The following is a 17,642-nucleotide window of genomic DNA, read 5'->3' on the forward strand; positions in this document are numbered from 1 at the left end:
CCTTCCGCCTGTCTGGCTGCACCCCCAGCAGCCGCCTACGCGTCTGCACAGCCCGGGCCCCTTCCTCTGGTTTCCAGTGGGACTGCCAGGAAGCTGGTTCCAGCCAGAAGTGGGGGGGCTGCCTGTTCCAGTCTGCCTCCGGGGCCCTGGAAGACAGCAGTGAAGGGAAAGCCTCTGGGGTGTGAGTGTGAACTGTGAGCAGTGCTGGGCGTTCCTGTGCATGGGAGGGGATCTACGCTGATGGTGGGCAGTGGCTTAAAGGCGGGCCACCGGGGCCCTCGTCTTTGTGGTCCCGGCCCTACGCCCAGAGGCCACCAGTGCCACGCTCAGCTACCTGCGGAAAGTGGATGCTGACCCTCGATCTCCTCATCCTCTCCCCTTAATGGGGCAAAAATGACAGCAGCCTCAGATGCTCACACAAAGGTCACTAGCCCTCATACTTTCCAGGGGCTCTCGCTGGAGGCCCTCAGGGCTGGTGGACCCAGGATCAGAGACGGACTGTCTCTGTGGGGCCAGGGCAAGGGGCCAGAATCTTCCACTTTCCTCATAGGTTGTGGCTGGTGGCAGTGGGGTTCCACCCCTTGGCAGAGCCAAGCCCTGGGACTGGGCCTCTGTGGAACTAGAAAGGGCATCCCCACTGGCCGTTGGCAAGGGCAGCTGCAGAGGTGGGTGTGGGGGCCGACGTGGGGTGAAGGGTGGGGTCCCTCATGGTCTCTGGGGACAGTTCCTTGGCTCAGCCCAGACCCCTCAGGTGGGAAGCAGGGCTTTCTCACATCCACCCTCCCCAACCGGCTGCAGCTCAGTGGATCTTGCACAGGGACGCCTGGGGCACAGCCCTCCCCTGCCCTCATCTGCTCTTGGCCCAAAGTAGGCAAGATGCCTGGACAGATGACATGCCCAGGTCGAGGGACAGCAGAGCCCTCAGCCCCATGGCCAGCCCTTCCACCCGGCCAGGAGCTGCCCTAACCAGGAAACACTCAGCGATGATGAGCCCCCAGCCTCAGAACAGGCTGAGGGCATCCACCGGCCTCCCCAGGGAAGCCTCAGGCCAGATCTAACTGGATTTCCACTCCGCTAGCGCACAAAGCCTGAAGATCCCTCTCCTCTCTGGAGTGGACTGGTGGACCGGCCACTAAGCTGTCCTCAGGCCCAGAGATGCCATGGGGCCCCTTCCGCCGGCAATATCACCTGCACCGGTGCCCCTACCCCTTGGGGCAGAGTGGCTGTGGCTGCTTCAGGTTTCCACTGGAACTGGATGAGCAAGCTGGCCAATGCCCTGGGGAGCTCGGGGTAGGGATGTGGGCTAAGTCACCATCACTTTCTGCTTTCCGGGGGGACCTCCCAAGTCCCCCACATAGTTGGGACAGGAGTGTGGGCCCAGGGCCCTCCGTGCCTGATGGGAAGGGAGAAGCTGCCAGGGCCAGGGGGTGCCCCTCCCAAACCTCCACCCCTAACTCTTCCCCACTAGGAGCAGACGCCTCGGGAGACCCTCCTCAGAGTCTCAGTTAGCTGGAGACCTGGCGTTGCGGTCAGAGTCCTGTAGGGCAGCTAATAAAGCTTGCTGGGCTTGGGTGGGGGGCTCCTGACCCTTGGCTGTAGGCTCTGGTGGAGGCCTCAAGATCCAGTGCTGATGTGGAATTTTGGGTGATGAGCAGCAACTAGTGAGGCTGGGGTGGGAGTGTTCTGCTCCACCGGCAGGTGTGTGGGGAGGAGGGACTCAGTGAGGACTGCAGCTCACCTGCTCCCTCCCCCCACCCAGGTGAGAATAGGACCTGGAAGCTGCCCCAGGAGCCCAGGGTCCACAGCACAGTTGCTAGGGACCCCTCCTCACCTCTCTGCCCAGGGCACGGAGCCGCCCCTCAACCAGAGGTATGCTCCCTGCACAGGAAATGCTCCTGCTTCACGTCCAGTCAGGTCAAACAGGCCTGGCCAGGTGTCCTGTGGCCCTGGAGGGGCGTCCTGAGCGCCTGGCAGTGTAGGCAGGGATGGGATTAAGGGGCTAGGGTCTTGGGGCCAGTCCTAAAGACAAGAGTGGGGGAAGATGTGTGTCCCTCCTTCCCCAGGCCGCGCTGCCCACCCACTGCACCAGGTGGGTTTGTGCGAGCGCTTTTCCCTTTGTCCAGCCCTGACCTCTTTCTCAGGCGATCGGGACGGCTACCCCGCGGCCATATGCGGGAGAGGGGACTGAAGGATAAATCAGCGTGATCTGTTCTGTAGCTGCCTTCTTTGTGCTCAGAGTGAATAAAGTTTTCTCCAAAAGAAGCCTCACTTCGTGGCGCCTCCCCCGACCCCCAGGTCGGCGCTGTCCAACGCTACAGCGGCAGAAGTCCTTAAGGAGGAGGACTGCTGTCCGCGCCCCCTCCCCGTCAGGGCAGTCGGGACCCTTACTTTGGGTCCCTACAGCGGGTCTGGGATGGGGCAGGGTGACCGTGACCAGGGTCCTGCGCGCTCCAGCTCGCTGCCTCCTCTCCTCATCCGGAAGCACGGCGTCCCCGACTGGCGTGGCCAAAGACAGTGGCGGAGCTGCCCTTGGGAGCCACGACTCGGGACCACAGCCCACCAGAAAGCCTCCGAAAAACCCGGCGGAGGCGAGGGAGGGGCGGGGAGCCACTCACACGGCGAGAAACGGAGAGGTGGGTGGACCACGCGGTGCCTGCCCGCATTCATCCCGCCCCTCCCGCGCGGCCGGGGACGGGTGTCGCGAGGCCGCTGTGGCCGCCCCCTCTCCTCGGAGCTCGGTCCTCCAGGGGGCCGCGGGCCAGCGAGGGTTAATGGGGGCGGGGCGTGGGGCGGCCCCGCCTCCACCGCCGCGCCGGGTCCGAGCGCGCACGGGGCGCGGGGGCGGGTCGGAGCGGGCGCGGCGGAGGGCGCGGCGCGCCGGGCGAGCGCGGGGAGCGGCGGCGGCGCGGCCCGCGTGATCCACCGCCGGCGCCCGTGCGCCCGCGAGCCCGCGCCCCGCCGCGCCCGGCCCAGCCGCAGGATGCGCGCCCCGCCGCTACTGCTGCTGCTGGCCGCCTGCGCGCCGCCGCCCTGCGCCGCGGCCGCCCCGACGCCGCCGGGGTGGGAGCCGGCGGCCGACGCGCCCTGGTGCCCCTACAAGGTGCTGCCCGAGGGCCCCGAGGCGGGCGGCGGGCGCCTGTGCTTCCGCAGCCCCGCGCGCGGCTTCCGCTGCCAGGCGCCCGGCTGCGCGGCGCACGCCTCGGCCGGCCGCTCGCTGCGCGCCAGCGTCCTGCGCAACCGCAGCGTGCTGCTGCAGTGGCGCCTGGCGCCGGCCGAGGCGCGCCGCGTGCGCGCCTTCGCGCTCAACTGCTCGTGGCGCGGCGCCTACACGCGCTTCCCGTGCGAGCGCGTGCTGCTGGGCGCCTCCTGCCGCGACTACCTGCTGCCCGACGTGCACGACGGCGTGCGCTACCGCCTGTGCCTGCAGCCGCTGCCGCTGCGTGCCGAGCCTGCCGCCGCCTCCCCGGAGCCCGCCGGGCCGGCCGAGTGCGTGGAGTTCGCCGCCGAGCCAGCCGGCATGAGGGAGATCGTGGTGGCCATGACGGCGGTAGGCGGCTCCATCTGCGTCATGCTCGTGGTCATCTGCCTGCTCGTGGCTTACATCACCGAGAACCTCATGCACCCGACCTTCGGGCGCCCCGGTCTGCGCAGGCAGCCCTGAAGCGCGAAGCGGCCCGCCCACCGGGGCTCTGCCTGCCCCACGAGTTCGTGGGAGGCCACAGGCGCTCCAGCCCGCTATCCCTTCCGCGTTCCTGCTCCCTCCTAGGATCTCCACGCAGGGCCTGCTGGAGACGGATAGGGCACCGGCCAGCCGCACCAGGACCTTGAAGTCGTCGCACGACCTTCTCAGCTGGACATCCGCATCCCAGACTTCAGCTCGGAACTGGCCTTTGGGCCTGGGCAGAGATGACAGCTGCGTCCAGGGCTCTCCCTGCTCTCCAGAGGCCTTTCTAGAGGCCGCCAGGACATAGAGCCCTTTCTAGCAAGAGCCATTGGCACCCGTGGGTCGTCACTCTACTCCTGCATCGTGTACCACTTTGGAAAAACTAGGCTGTCGTCCTTGCTTGGTCACTGTGCGCTTTACCAGCTCGAGGGGCCCCATTGGAGCCTATGCTTTGCCCGCCCCACCCCAGTGGGCTTAGGTTAGCTTCGTGCCTTAGTATCTGGGGCCCACTGCTGGAACCAACTCCTGGTCCTGTGCTGTCTGAGAGGGTCTGTGGCCCTGAAACTGGCTGGCTCGTGTGTGGTTCTCGCCAGAGCCCCCTGGGCACCCCCACTTCAAGATTTGCAGGAGTGTCGGGTGCGGGTAAAGAGAGTCTGTGGTGTTTTCCTACGTGGGTGTCTGACAAGCTGGGAGTCAAGATGTAGCTCAGCAGGCCAGGCCAAGCGTCCAGCTGCTGTGCCCAGGGGTGAGTGTCCTCTGACCTTGGGGGAAGCTGGCAGTTCTCCAGGGCCGGGCTACCCCACTTCCTTTTGCGTGTGCTGCTTCTGACTGAGGACTTTCTATGGCAAGTGGGGACAGATGGCTGGGAAGAGGGGACCTGGTCTGAAAGGACAGCGTTGGATCCAGAGGGCAGAATAGATGCCAGCCTTGCCCAGCTGGACTTTGTACTGTGGTCTGGATCCCAAGCCTCAGCCACAGCATGACAGATAGCACCACCCCACCCCCTCCTCGAGCTGGTGGCTGGGAGCCCAGGATCTGGCCAGAAATGCTGCTGCCCGCCTAGAGTCCCAAGGTGGGCTGAAGGCTGACCTTGCTCCTCTCTGGGCAGACCTGAGCACCCTGGCCAGGGTTGCTTCTTGTGCCGATCACTTGGTGATGCCGAGTGCTGGGAGGGGTGTGGCACGGGACGCCGAGTTCTCCATGAGCCCCTGACTGTGACCACCCTGGACCTGGCACTTCTGGAGTCACTGTGGCTTACCCATCCCCACCCTCACCCAGTGGCCACCAGCGACCCCAGGTCCTGGCTGGTGCCTCCGAAGCACCCACTCCCCACCTCTCTGTCTTTGCTCTGCCCGCCCCTGGCGTGGCCCTAGTCAGGTGTGAGCCTGGCGCCATTATCTGTCAAAATGTCTATCATTCTTAGATCAAAACCGCCGTCTTGTGTGCTTATTCAAGAGGTGGGAGGAAAGGGCACAGAATAAGGAGGAGGAGGTGGACCCCTTGCTCCCCAGCTCCTCTAAGCTCCTCGAGCATCAGCCCAGTGGCTGGCCCTGGACCCTTTACCTGGTCAGGTGGGGTCAGTCCCAGGCTGGGTGCACAGGCACCCTGCCCTTGCAGCTTCTGGCAGAGGGACAAGCAGGGTGTCCCACTGCTGGTGTGCCCACAGACCTTGGGAAACCATCCTCCTGGGTCTGCTGTGCTGGGTGGGGGTGGGGGGCGGCACCTGGTGCAGTTAGAAATAGCCCAGTCTCACAGCTGACCCACTTGAGCTGTGACAAGCAGCAATTAGGCAGCTCTAGGAGGGCCCCGTCCCTGGTCCATGCCTCCCCATGCAGTGCCAGGGCTGGGAGTAGGGGACAGGATAAACCTGGGGCCCCAGTGTGTGGCATTCACTGGATCGCCACCTGCCCTCCTGCGTGGGCCCTCCCCCACCTTGGCTGTCCTTGAGATCCAAGAGCTGTGACCCTGAGGAGCCAGCTGGGGGTGGGCCAGGCTCTGAAGAGTGACTCATCTCCTCCGAGAGGTGGGGGTGTGACAGTGTGTCTAGACAGCCTGGGGGAGGGGTGAGGTGGGCAGGAGTGGGAGGGGTTCCACCTCTATCCCGACTCCCTGGGAGCCCTTTGCCTGGGGAGACCCCAGGCCACCTGTGAAGTGCGCTCAGGTGTCTTCCGTGAGGGCAGAAGTGGGAGCTCCTGGCAGCCCGGTCTGATGTGCCCTGGTGTCCATCCTCTGGCTCCTGAGGGCAGTCAGGTTCCAGAGCTGGGGCCACATGGCTCTGCTGGAGCCATGGTGAAATTCCCTGAGGTCTTACCCTCTGTCCTCTCCCTCCGGCCCTCCACCTGATTTGGGGCCCCGTTTGTGGGCTTGAGCTCAGGCCAGCTAGAGCCACAGGCCTGTCTTATCAGCCGATCCTCCATCTCCTGCAGCACTGACCCTCAGCCTTCTGCTCCAGAGATGCCTCTTTAGGGCTCCGTTGTGGGGGCTTCTTGGAGGTCCAGAGTCCAGCTTTGGGTCTGCAGAGGTGGAGCTGAGGAGGCCTGCCCCAGCACAGTCCAGCGATGAGCCCTGGCCTGTGAGACGACCGGCAGCTGGTGTCCAGGCAGAGGGCTTCTGCTTCTGAGCTCACGGTCATCCCCACAAGCTGCTCTCCCCAGGTGGCCCCACCATCCTCCCCAGGGTGCGGGGGACACCCAAGCTCCTGCCCCACGCTGCTGCCCCAGTCCACCTGGAGGACTGGCTGCACACCTCGTCCAGAGGCTTCCCTCTTCCACCCCCCTCGAGGGCTGTGCCTCCTTCGCTCCCTCTCTCATTGTGGCCTCTGCTCTTCTGGTCACCTCTGCAGCCTCCCTGTGCCTCATTCATCGGTCCAGACTGCTTTTCTCACTGGCGCCTGAAGATACTTAAGGTTCTAATTTTCTGTCATGGAATAGAGATAACTCTGCTCTGATTCCGAAGCACTGAAGGGCTGTCTGGGCTGTCGTCCTTGCTCTGCCTTTTAAGAGCCATGCGGCCTTTCAGTGCCTCAGTTTCCCCATCTGTAAAATGGAAACAGTAATAGGACCTAATTCACAGGCTTCTTGCAAGGCTTACGTGAGACTAGCCAGGTAGAGATAAATCGTAGCCATTGTTATTCGTGTCTTTGCCATGACTTAACGTGCCCTCTGGGCCAAGATCCCCAGGGCTATGTCCCCAGCCTGACCCTCCTCAAGCTCCAGACAGGTGGCCCTTGAAATTCTCACTATGTTGGCTGGTGTGTGCAAAATAGAACTCCTGATTCTCTGCTCAGCCCCACACTTGAATCCATGGCACGTTCATTTAGCCAATGGGAATGAGACACAATCGTCTGTGAACTTGGGCCGGCTGAATGCACCCATGTGGCTGGCTCTGGGGACCCAGCAGTGACACCAGGATGCAGACCTGCCTGCCCAGGCTCCTCCCCCATGGCCCCCAGCAACTGCTTGCTCCTCTGGTCTCATCAGCGCTGGCCCTGGGAGGCCCTCACACTCTCAGGGCCGGCTAAGCTGGGGAGGGGGCACGGAGACAGACGACACCAAGTGCAGCAGGCAGCATCAAGGGCAGATAGAGGAAAAGTTTCTCCGGGGGCACATGTTGGACTGGTGTTTCCCTGGTGATCTCAGGATGGGGGCAGGGCTGTTGGATTTGGTCCTGGGGAGGCACAGCCAAGGAGCTGCTGTAGACCTGGACCTGGGGGACGAGCAATTTGGCCACTGCAGCCTGAGTCTAGAGTCCTGGGCCCCTGATACCCAGAGCCTCCTCCAACCCTGTCTCTGGGGACTGGCCACATGCCCCCGGGGAGCAGTGCTGAGAATGGGTGGCGTGGGCGTTCCAGGGAGGGGGACCGGCCTTCACCTCTGAAGGCAGGGGCATCAGAGCCACTTGCTACCTCTTTTTTTCTTTTTTCAAGAGCAATTCCATGTTAGTATTTTTTTTTAATTAAGAGAATTTTTTTGCTACTTCTTTCTTTCAAGGTGTCATTTGGGTTTTCCTCCTGTTAATCTTCTTTAGAAATCTGTTCTTTTATTTCTAAGTTGTATCAGCAGTCTTTTCAAATCTTAATTTTTCCCCCAACGATCTCAGTAAATTTTTTTCCCCATTTCTGATGCAGGGTGTTCTTTCGTAACTTTTACCATCTTCTAACTCTATTAGCTTGTGATGAAACACGTGGTTAAAGGTTTTCTCTTTTCTGGCATGCCTCATCTGTAGGGATGGTACGTGCTGCTGCTTCTGTTTCCTATGGTACATTTGTTTGGGGTTTGACAAATAAAAATGGCAAGCAATAGGATATATTGGAGTATATGAGGAAGCCATTTGGTATAAACCTAATTCGGCCTGACTTCTTTTTTTTTCCTCCAAAAGGGCCTGACTGGCTATTGAGCACGCATTGCATATCTGCTTAGACATTTCCTTTGGCCAGAACAAAGGCCCTTGAGATAAAGATGCAACTTCCCCCCGACATTAGCATTTTTCTTTAGGCTAGGAACTGATTGCTGCACTCACCTCCCAGCTCACCTGTGACCACCCAGCTGGAGACAACAGACTGCCACTCTGCTGTGTTCACAGAGACAGAAGACCTACCTGCTATTGCCATCAATCGCTGTGCCGACAGAGCAGTCTCGCGACTATTGTGGGAGGGACATTTCAATCCTCTGTGAAACATCCTCTTTGAGGGTATATAACCACCCTTATACCCCCATTTCTTTGGAGTGCTCTGTTCCTTTGTGGAAAGACTCTCCCGGGTTATAATCCTCAGATTTAAGCTCAGAATAAACTCACCCAAATTTTCATTTATAGATTGGATATGGATTCTGACACTGTCTACCCAGAGATAGAGTCAGATCGCAGAGAGAAAGGGCCCAGTCCCACACGACTGCCCTCCACTTCAGATGCCAGTTGTAAGCCCAGGTTGTTGCCTGTGCTTCTGAACAACAGGCTACAAATCAAAGGTTCTCATGACCCTTTTCTAGGGTTCGATAAATTTGCTAGAATGGCTCAGAAAACTCAAGAAAACAGTTCACAAAACTCACTAGATACCAATTTATTACAAAGGACATTAAAGGATAAGAATCAACAGCTGATGAAGAGATACATAGGGTGAGGTCCTCAACACAAGAGCTTCTGTCATTGACCACTGGCAAGAGATTCAACTTCAAGCCCCTCCCCTTCCCAGAAGTCAGGGGGTGGGGCTGAAAGTTCCAATCCTTTGGTCACAAGGCTGGTTCCCCTGGCAACCAGCACCCCACCCCCCCCACCACCGTGGGGGTCAAAAGTCAGCTTCACTTACATAATGAGACACCTTTATCACTCCAGAAGCTGAGGAATTTCCAAGGTTTTCAGAACTGTGAGCTAGGAACTGCAGATGAATACCAAATATGTCAGAAGTATTTTGGTCATCCGAATGACCAAATATATATTTCTCATGAATCACAATAACACACGAACACAATTCAATCCACAGTAGACACTAGTGTACTAGTCAGGTGTGGATACCAAGGACTTCACATGGCACTAATCTAACTGAGAAACTGCATTTTAAATTTTAATTAAACTTCAGTTTAAATAGCCAAATGTACAGTGGGTACTGTATTGAACAGCACAGTTCTAGCTACTTATCTTTGACCATTTTGGATGTTGCAGGTATTTCCTCCTATGCTGTTAACATCATCAGTAGTGTCCTTTGTTGAAAATAAATCCTTAATTTTGATATCAGACATCATTTTTTCTAGATGTTGTATGCATTTTTTTTTTATCTTAAGCAATCCTTACACACCCAAAGAATACAAAAATATTTCCCTACTGTGTTTTGATTGGCTGATTTGACATTTCATATTTATGTTTTTAATCTATCTAGAGGTTACCTTTGTATGTGGTGTGAGGTAGGGATCCAACTTTTTATATCCAACACTGGGCCAATTTTCCCAACCCAGCCTACAGAAACAGTCCGTCCTTCTCCATCACGTGGTGCCCCACATTGTATACCACATTCCCATACAGACATGGGTCTACTTAAGGCTCTTCTATTGCATAGGTGTGTTTGTCTTTTCCTACAATGGCACTCCATGATCTTATTATAACCTTGATGAATCTTAATATCTGTAGGGTGAGTTTCCACATTTTACTCTTTTTAAAGTTGACTGAGACTTCTGGTTCCAGCCAAGATGAAGTGACAGGAACCAGAATTACTCTTCCACTTGAAACAACTAAAAAACCATACAGAATATGTGAAAGAACCGTTCTAAATACATTGGCCATAATGCAGTGAAGGGCCGTGACTCCCGAGAGAAAGGAAACAAATGAGCTGAATTCTGTGACTGCTCCAGCTTACTGCCTGGAGTTTTCAGGATGTGGAGCAAGGAGGGGACTCAGGCAGGGCCCAGTGGTCTCCCTGAGTTGAGTGAATGGATCCGAAAGGCCAAGATGGCTAGAGTTTGCAGGGCAGAACACTGAAGAAAGAGGACATGGAGATGTGTAGCTTAGGACTGACTAGTGTATGTGTGTGAGGAAAATATGAGGCCAGGAAAAGAGCCAACCAAAAGGATTAGAGGGAAAACTACCCAGGGTTCAAGCAGGGCCAGGAGTAGTGCCTCCACCAACCAGCCAGTGAGCAAACTCACTCTCTGGGAACTCCAATTACACAGGTGCCAGCTGCTGGAAGTTGCACCTCAGTTCATTGATACTCTCTTCACTTTTTCATCCTTTTCTTCTCTCACTTTTCTGTTTCACTTATAATTTCTATTTGTATGTCTTCAATTTCATTAATCTTTTCTGCAACGTCTAATCTACCATTAATCCCATCCAGTGTATTCTTCCCATCAGATATTTTAGCACAATCCTTAAAAGAACAAATTGATAAATTGTTCTTTATCAAACTTAAGAACTTTTGTCTTTCAAAAGACACTGATCAGGGGCCGGCCCCGTGTCCGAGTGGTTAAGTTCACGCGCTCCGCTTTGGCAGCCCAGGGTTTCACTGGTTCAGATCCTGGGTGCAGACATGGCACCGCTCATCAAGCCATGCTGAGGTGGCGTCCCACACAGCACAACCAGAGGGACCCACAACTGAAAAATACACAACTATGTACCACGGGGCTTTGGGAGAAAAAGGAAAAATAAAATCTTAAAAAAAAAAAAAAAAAGACACTGATGAGAGAAGAAGGGAAGCCACAGAGAAAATATTCACAAATTGCATATCTGGTAGACGTGTTTGTGTGTGTGTATATCTATCTAGATATTTATACATCTATCTATCAGTGAGCGCCTCCACAGGGACAACAGTTCTAAATACACTGGACATAAGGCAATGAAGGCTTCTCGGCTGGAAATGGAGGCCCTAGCCCCTTGGAGCTTAGCGTCTGTGAATGCGCTAAGGCAGGGGAGCACAGATGCTAAAATAAATGTTCAGAACCACAAGAGCAAGTTGAATGTGGTGTCAGGAGTATAAGTGACCAGATGGAGAAGAGGGGGAAGGGAGGCAGCTCTCTCTCTTTTTTTTTTTTTAAAGATTTTCTTTTTTTCCTTTTTCTCCCCAAAGCCCCCCAGTACATAGTTGTATATTCTTCGTTGTGGGTCCTTCTAGTTGTGGCATGTGGGACGGTGCCTCAGCGTAGTTTGACGAGCAGTGCCATGTCCGCGCCCAGGATTCAAACCAACGAAACACTGGGCCGCCTGCAGCGGAGCGCGCGGACTTAACCACTGGGCCACCAGGCCAGGCCCAGGCAGCTCTCTTGAAGTTGGCATCTACCTGAATCTCAATGACTGGACTAAGACTTGAGGTATGAGGGCGGCACACGCAGAGGTAAAAAGGCATGGGACAGATAATTTTTAGTTGATGGACCATTAAGTTCTAAATAGGAGTAGGGAGAGGTGAGCTGCTGTCAGGCCAGTGTCTTTGAATTCAGGTTAATGGTTCTGAGCACACTGGGGAAGCCATGGAGGGGTTTTATTTTCAAAATGTAAATAGTTCTATTATTTGTTGAGAATGTGAAAGAAAATACATGTTCACCATAAAAAAACAAAGTAAAAAAATCCATGAAAGTATAAAGGGCATTCAAAGCACCTTTAATCCCACTACCCATAAATACCTGCTGTCTCACTTGAACATTGTGCTGTGTGTCCTTTTGGATTTACATTTTGCATATATGTAAATATACAGAAGGGAGGTGGGGAAGATGCCTTCATTCCCCCTCATTCATCCTTCAAACCCTCAAGTCCTTCCAAGTAAATGTTTCCTTGTTGCAGCCATGCACTGTGTCCTCCCCCCACCCTCACCATGCCCAGAGGTCCTTAAGGATTCGGAGTGCCTGGTTCTCAGTCTTTTCCTCCAGGAAGCTATCACGAGCGATCATAGCGGACATCAGTATCAGTAATGGTGGTCCCTCACCACCCTGGCTTCTGAGTTTCTTACTCCTCTCCAAAAGGGAGACTGAGTTCCACGCGTGTCTATGGTCACACCGAGCCTACAGGTAGTCAAAAAGTAGCCACTTCTACATCCTGTTTCAGGCATCCTACTCTACCACCGCCTCACTCCAGTGACATTTCTCCCATTCCACTGGGATCTCCAACTCAGGGCGCGCCGTGCCTTTCCACTAATGCCACCCATGCGCCTCCCCCTCTCACCTCTCCCACTTGTGGATCCACGTTGGGGAACCGCAACTCCCTTGCCCCCCGCCCTTTGTTGCGCTTCCATTCCAAGCCTGCGTCCAGACGGCTGGACGCGGCTGGAGAACGAAACCGCGTTGACTAGTTTCACTGTCATAGCACGTCCCTAGATTCAAGCTCGCGGTGTCCTAACCAACCCCCGGATCCGGCCAGTTCGCCCTCCCGCCGCGGGAGGCCTCCACGGCCGTCTCCTCCAGCACCCCCGCTGCCTCTAGGCCCCTGTCCACACACGTTCCTAACCTCGCTTACACGCTGAACTTGGCGGTTAGCAGCGGAGCGCGATGTGCCGCCGTCGGCGCGAGCCTGGCGGGCCGGGGGAGCCGCGGCGCTCGTCCTGGGGGGGGCGCGGGGCTCGGCTAGAGAAGGGGGCACGCAGGAGCGACACGGAGGGTCCCGGGGGACAGCGCAGAGCGGGTCTCGGGTGTCGGGGCCCGGGCGGCAGGCCAGACCCATAGGCCCCAGGGGCCGCGGGAGGGCGCAGAGCCGGCCCGCGAGACGCCGGGATGCGACCAGCCGCCTCGGAGGCCCGTCCGGGCGGCCGCGGCGCCTAGCGCGTCATTCTCAGCGACGACGGCGGGACGTTCGTGACGTCACAGGCTCCGGCGAGGCGCTTTAACGCGTCACTCCCGGCGACGGCGGCGGGGCCGTATGGCGTCAGGACGCCGGCGCAGGGCGCCGGGTTGGCAGGCAGCCCCTGTGTGGAGCGCAGGCCTCGACCGCGCACGCCAGAGCAGCGGCGCGCTCACCGGCCGGCGCTCCGGAACGCGCCTCCCTCCCTGCGCGGCCCGAAGCTCTCGGCCAGGGCGGTGAGGCCACCGGGACACCGTGCACACGCCCGCGCCGCGCGTCCCGACGCGCTACGTGGCCGACGGCGCCGCTTCCGCGTCATGACTTCCGGGCGCCCCAGCCGCCATCTTGCTCGCGCGGAAGCGCCGCGGCTGGGTGGGAGTCCCGGAGCCGGAGAGTCGTGGACGGTGCGGCCGCCGTCATGCCGTCGTCGCCGCTGCGGGTGGCGGTGGTGTGCTCGAGCAACCAGAACCGGAGCATGGAGGCGCACAACATCCTCAGGTAGTGGGGGCCTCCGCCCTTGCCCAGCGCGCCCCGTCGGACGCCGGCCGACCGGCCGTCCCTCCGCCCGCTCCCGGCCCATGCTGGGCGGCGGCGGCCCCGGCTCCCGGCCCCGAAGCCTGCGGCCCCCGAAGGACGCCCGAGGGGCCGCGCCGCGGCCGGCCTCGTTGGCCGCGGGGCCGCGCGCAGTAAGGAGTTGACAAGGCTCGGTCGGCCGCGCGGTGCCCCCACATGTGTTTAGCGTCGCGGGAAAATTGAGGTTCTGAGCCGAAATGTTCCCGCGTCGCGGAAACTTCAGAGTTCCCAGTAAACCTGAAAGCCTGATGCAGTTTGGTCCCCTTTACACGCCTGTCTTGCATCGGGTCTGCTGTAAAATGCTCCTCGGTGAGGCGGGACGTACCGAGGCCAAGGCCAGGGTCTGCGAGATGATAGTGTCCGACTCCTGCGTCTCCAGGGCGTGTCATTTACCAAAGCTGCTGGAAAACTTGCGCAAAATAAGCTCAGGATAGGATGAGTCTTAGAAAAACGGAAATGGCCTTTTTTGTTAACTTCGTGACTTTGTATTTTCTCCTATCTACATTTTCAAGTCTCATACAAAAAAGTCCTCCTTTTCCCTTAAAGGTCTCGATTCGGTAATTTCTGGAGTACACGTGAGTCCAGTTTCATGCTTCCACTTTATATTTCGGTACTGACTCCTGTTTTGTGACCCTGGTGTTGTATGTGTTTAATAAAAGTTTATTCCCGTTTGATACAGTTTTTTCGTTGAAACTCACTTTACAAAACGTGAAATTGACCGCCTGCGTTAAGTTTGGTATACATGTCAACTTTGCTAGTAAAAGTTGAACGTGCCTTTTCTCCCGCAGTTTCCATACGTGGACACTGAACGACACCAGTGCCTCGCCCTCTGGCTCCCACAGTCCGGCTTTAGTCTGCTGAGTAACTTGGGCAAGGTAGAATGCCCCATCGCTCTTGTTTCTTAAGAAGCTGGAAGTGTCAGATGTCCACCATCTGCCAATTAGGAGTTTACTTCTTCCTGCTTCTTTAATTCTTCTTCCTACCGCACTGTCCATGGTATTCGCCTGATGTCATTTTTTGGTAGAGTGTGGTATGCTTTGAGCCTAACAAATTAATGCAAAGGTTGTATTTAAACTAGAATTACATTGTGCTAGGTCTGATCCCCAAACTGCATTTATCTGTTCAGAGTCATTAAAAGTTTGGTAAGTTTAAGCAAAAAAATGCAAGGTTCACACTGCCAGGAAATAAGATTTCACATCTTTGGTTATACGACGTCCAGCTTCTTCTGGCTGGCCCTCCCTTGTTTAAGGTCTCCTGCTGTATCTGCATAACAAAGTTGGGATGAAACCTTAACAAAGGGAGATATTTCTTGATTATGTGTAGCAACTTTGTAATGAAATCAGACAGTCTCTACAAAATGGCGTGTCCTGTTTAGTTCCCAGTGGCTAGAGCCAGCCCAGCATTGGGTCTCCAGGGAAAGGGGTGCAGAAGATCCTCTCGGAGTAATCACCAAGTAGTTGTTCCATGTGCTTCTACCCACTTGACTGTCTCTCACATTTACTCATAAAAAGAGAATGAGGGCAAAAGGAGGTAAGTTTAGGGTAACATACGTTATTGATAACCTGAATGTGAAGTTTTTTGACGTGACTCTTAAATTTCTAAAATGCCTATATTTGAGGGCTGTTTCCTCTGTTAAAATGGTAATATTTGCTTGTTGCAAGGCATGCTCACTGTAGAAAATACACAGAAGATGAAGGAGATAAAGATCAGCCCAAGTGCCATTGGGTGTGGGTCCTTCTGGGCGTCTCCTGTGTGTCCACACTCTGCAGGGAGGCCAGGATGCCCTTCTGTAATCTCTGTTCATGGAACGTGGTAAACGCAAGTCTGATTTCAGTATCATTTCTGCTTTCATTTTGGTATACTGAATTTGAGTACATCTGTTCACATCCAGTAGTGGAAGTGGTTACAAAACCACAGAGCAATAATCCAGGGGAGTCCTGTGGCGATTAGTTTTGTAACCAATCCCCCAGTAATACAATTTGGACCTTGTGTTTTTCAGTCTTATGATGTTAACATTCTTGTGCCATATATCTTTGCACGCTTTTCTGGTTATTTCCTTGGCTTAAATTCCTAGAGGTGGACTCACTGAGTCGAAAGGTAGGCGTATTTTACATTTTCATACATTTTGCCAGACTGCTTTCCAGAAAAGTAGCTATTTGTAGAATTCCTTTTTCCTTATAATCTGGGCGTTATTTTCATCTTTTCATGCTGCCAGAGCAAGAAGGATCTCACCTTTCCTTTAGTTTTTTATTTTCTATTTAGTTATTTATTTTTTGAGGAAGATTAGCCCTGAGCTAACATCTGCCACCAATCCTCCTCTTTTTGCTGAGGAAGACTGGCCTTGAGCTAACATCCATGTCCATCTACCTCTACTTTATATGTGGGACGCCTACCACAGCATGGTGTGCCAAGCGGTGCCATGTCTGCACCCGGGATCCGAACCAGTGAACCCGGGGCCACCGAAGTGGAACGTGTGCGCTTAACCACTGCGCCACCGGGCTGGCTCCATCCTTTGGTTTTAAAATTGCTGTTGAGGTTGAGCAACTTTTCACGTCACTTTGACTTTTGAAAATTATTTATGGCTTTATCTCTATTGGGGTTAGTACAGGATTTAAAAACATTTTTAGGAGATTTATATGATGGTTTTCTGTTACAGCTATGAGAGCTTATAAAAGTCAGGTTTGGAGACTTAGACCTCAAAGATGATGTTTGTGAAAAGCATAGGAAAATGGTATGATAACTGAAAGAACTGGAAAATTTTGTATGCAGTTTAGTTGCAACTACGTAAAACTATGCATGGGAAAGCTTCTGAAATGAAATATCAGAAGCAATGCAGTTAATTGAATGTGCACGGTAGGTATCAGTGAGCCCTTCTCCCTTCCATCCCCCCCCCATTTTTTGGCTCTATTGGCAATCAACTTGGACTGTATTTTTCTGACAAGTCGAATACAAGTGGTAATAAATGTTGGCATTTTCTAGAGCTCGTCGTAATGTTCCCTGGACTGATCATTTTTATCTTTTGAGACTAAATTGTTTCAAATACCAGTCCTGAGAGTCCTTTAGGTTTTTAGGTGGTGTTGATAGACTGTTGTATGTTTCCACAGAACCTCCTGTTCTTTGTACTGAGTGGATTTAGATTTCCCTTTGGAGCCAATTAATTTGTTTTTTTTTGTTCCAAACTATCTCCTAGATGTTAAGGAGTGTGTTGATTTTTGGAAGTTGTGTTGATTTTAATCATAGCAATTCAAAACAAATTTTAAAGAAAATCTTCTATAAATTGCTGGACTGAATTTTTAGTTGGTTTTCAATCTTAACTTCCTGAGCTATGTGATTTTGGGAAGATGAGCAGAGAGGCTGCAGATGTGAAAGAAACAGTTCACTCTGTTTCTTGAGCTCTTTTGTGCCAGGTGCTTTCCAAATGCTGTCTGGTTTCATCCTCACAGCTTTTAGGATGTCCACATTCATGCAGGTGAAGAGACAGTACCCAGAGCAGGAAGCCCTGGCTCGTGAGTGACAGCAGGGATTTGGACACAAGGGACTCTGGTCATGATGAGTAACAGAACTGAGACTCAAGATGGGTGAAAAGAGGAGCTGAAGAAGGATCCAGGGTGTGGCAAGTGCAGTCAGCTGAGGTCCTGTGATCCTCTGATTGGGTGGGCCTCTCAAGTCTTAATGTCGTAACCAGACACCAGGGTCCCAAGCGATACTGGTATAGGGGTACTCCAGCCTTCTCCAGACAGGACTAGGTCTCAGCTGCCTGAGGTTGTGGGGTCACACACAGGATTTGATCCCAGGTGGCCTACAGCACACTTGCAGTCATGGTGCTTGAACCCCTCCCTGGTCTTGAACACCTTCCCACAAGCTTCTTGTCTTTTACCAGGGAGTGGTGGTCAGCTGTGCCCTGCAGCCCCTTTGGCTGCATTTTTGCTATTTTGGTTGTGCGTGTGCTTGAAGAAGGAACTGGAAACCATTTGGTAAGGTGAAAGGATTTGGAATCATGTCCCTAAGAAGGCAGAAGATGTGGAAAAGGTGTCTACAGGGGAGCACATTTGCCTTCCTAGGATTTATGGGACTGTTTTTGTCTTCAGGAGCAGAACTAAGACCAGGAGGATGGTTGGAGGAAAGTAGATTTCTGTTTGAATGTGAACATTGAGACAGAACT

The 17,642-nt window shown here is 54.6% G+C and overlaps 2 protein-coding genes and 1 long non-coding RNA gene across 3 annotated transcripts in view; 2 read left to right on the forward strand and 1 right to left on the reverse strand.

Moving 5' to 3' along the window:
• Positions 1-2,878: 2,878 nt before the first annotated feature.
• Positions 2,879-5,094, forward strand: FNDC10 (fibronectin type III domain containing 10). The gene has a single exon (XM_014863081.3). It carries the CDS (start codon positions 2,981-2,983, stop codon positions 3,659-3,661), a length of 681 nt encoding a protein of 226 aa, XP_014718567.3. The 5' UTR covers positions 2,879-2,980; the 3' UTR covers positions 3,662-5,094.
• Positions 5,095-11,603: 6,509 nt separating this feature from the next.
• LOC123285616 (uncharacterized) lies at positions 11,604-12,906 on the reverse strand. The gene is made up of 2 exons (XR_006527374.2): positions 12,578-12,906; positions 11,604-12,135 (listed from the first exon to the last, which is right to left on the reverse strand). It is a non-coding gene; the product is annotated as an uncharacterized lncRNA (long non-coding RNA).
• A 23-nt stretch (positions 12,907-12,929) lies between these two features.
• SSU72 (SSU72 homolog, RNA polymerase II CTD phosphatase) overlaps positions 12,930-17,642 on the forward strand; it is a 31,489-nt gene continuing 26,776 nt past the window's right edge. Inside the window, exon 1 of the mRNA XM_014863145.3 lies at positions 12,930-13,405. Within this exon, the coding sequence (XP_014718631.1) occupies positions 13,326-13,405 (80 nt within the window). The 5' untranslated portion in view covers positions 12,930-13,325. The remainder of the gene's footprint in view (positions 13,406-17,642) is intronic.

Source organism: Equus asinus, chromosome 5 (assembly GCF_041296235.1).
Source record: "Equus asinus isolate D_3611 breed Donkey chromosome 5, EquAss-T2T_v2, whole genome shotgun sequence".
Taxonomy (NCBI): Eukaryota; Metazoa; Chordata; class Mammalia; order Perissodactyla; family Equidae; genus Equus; species Equus asinus.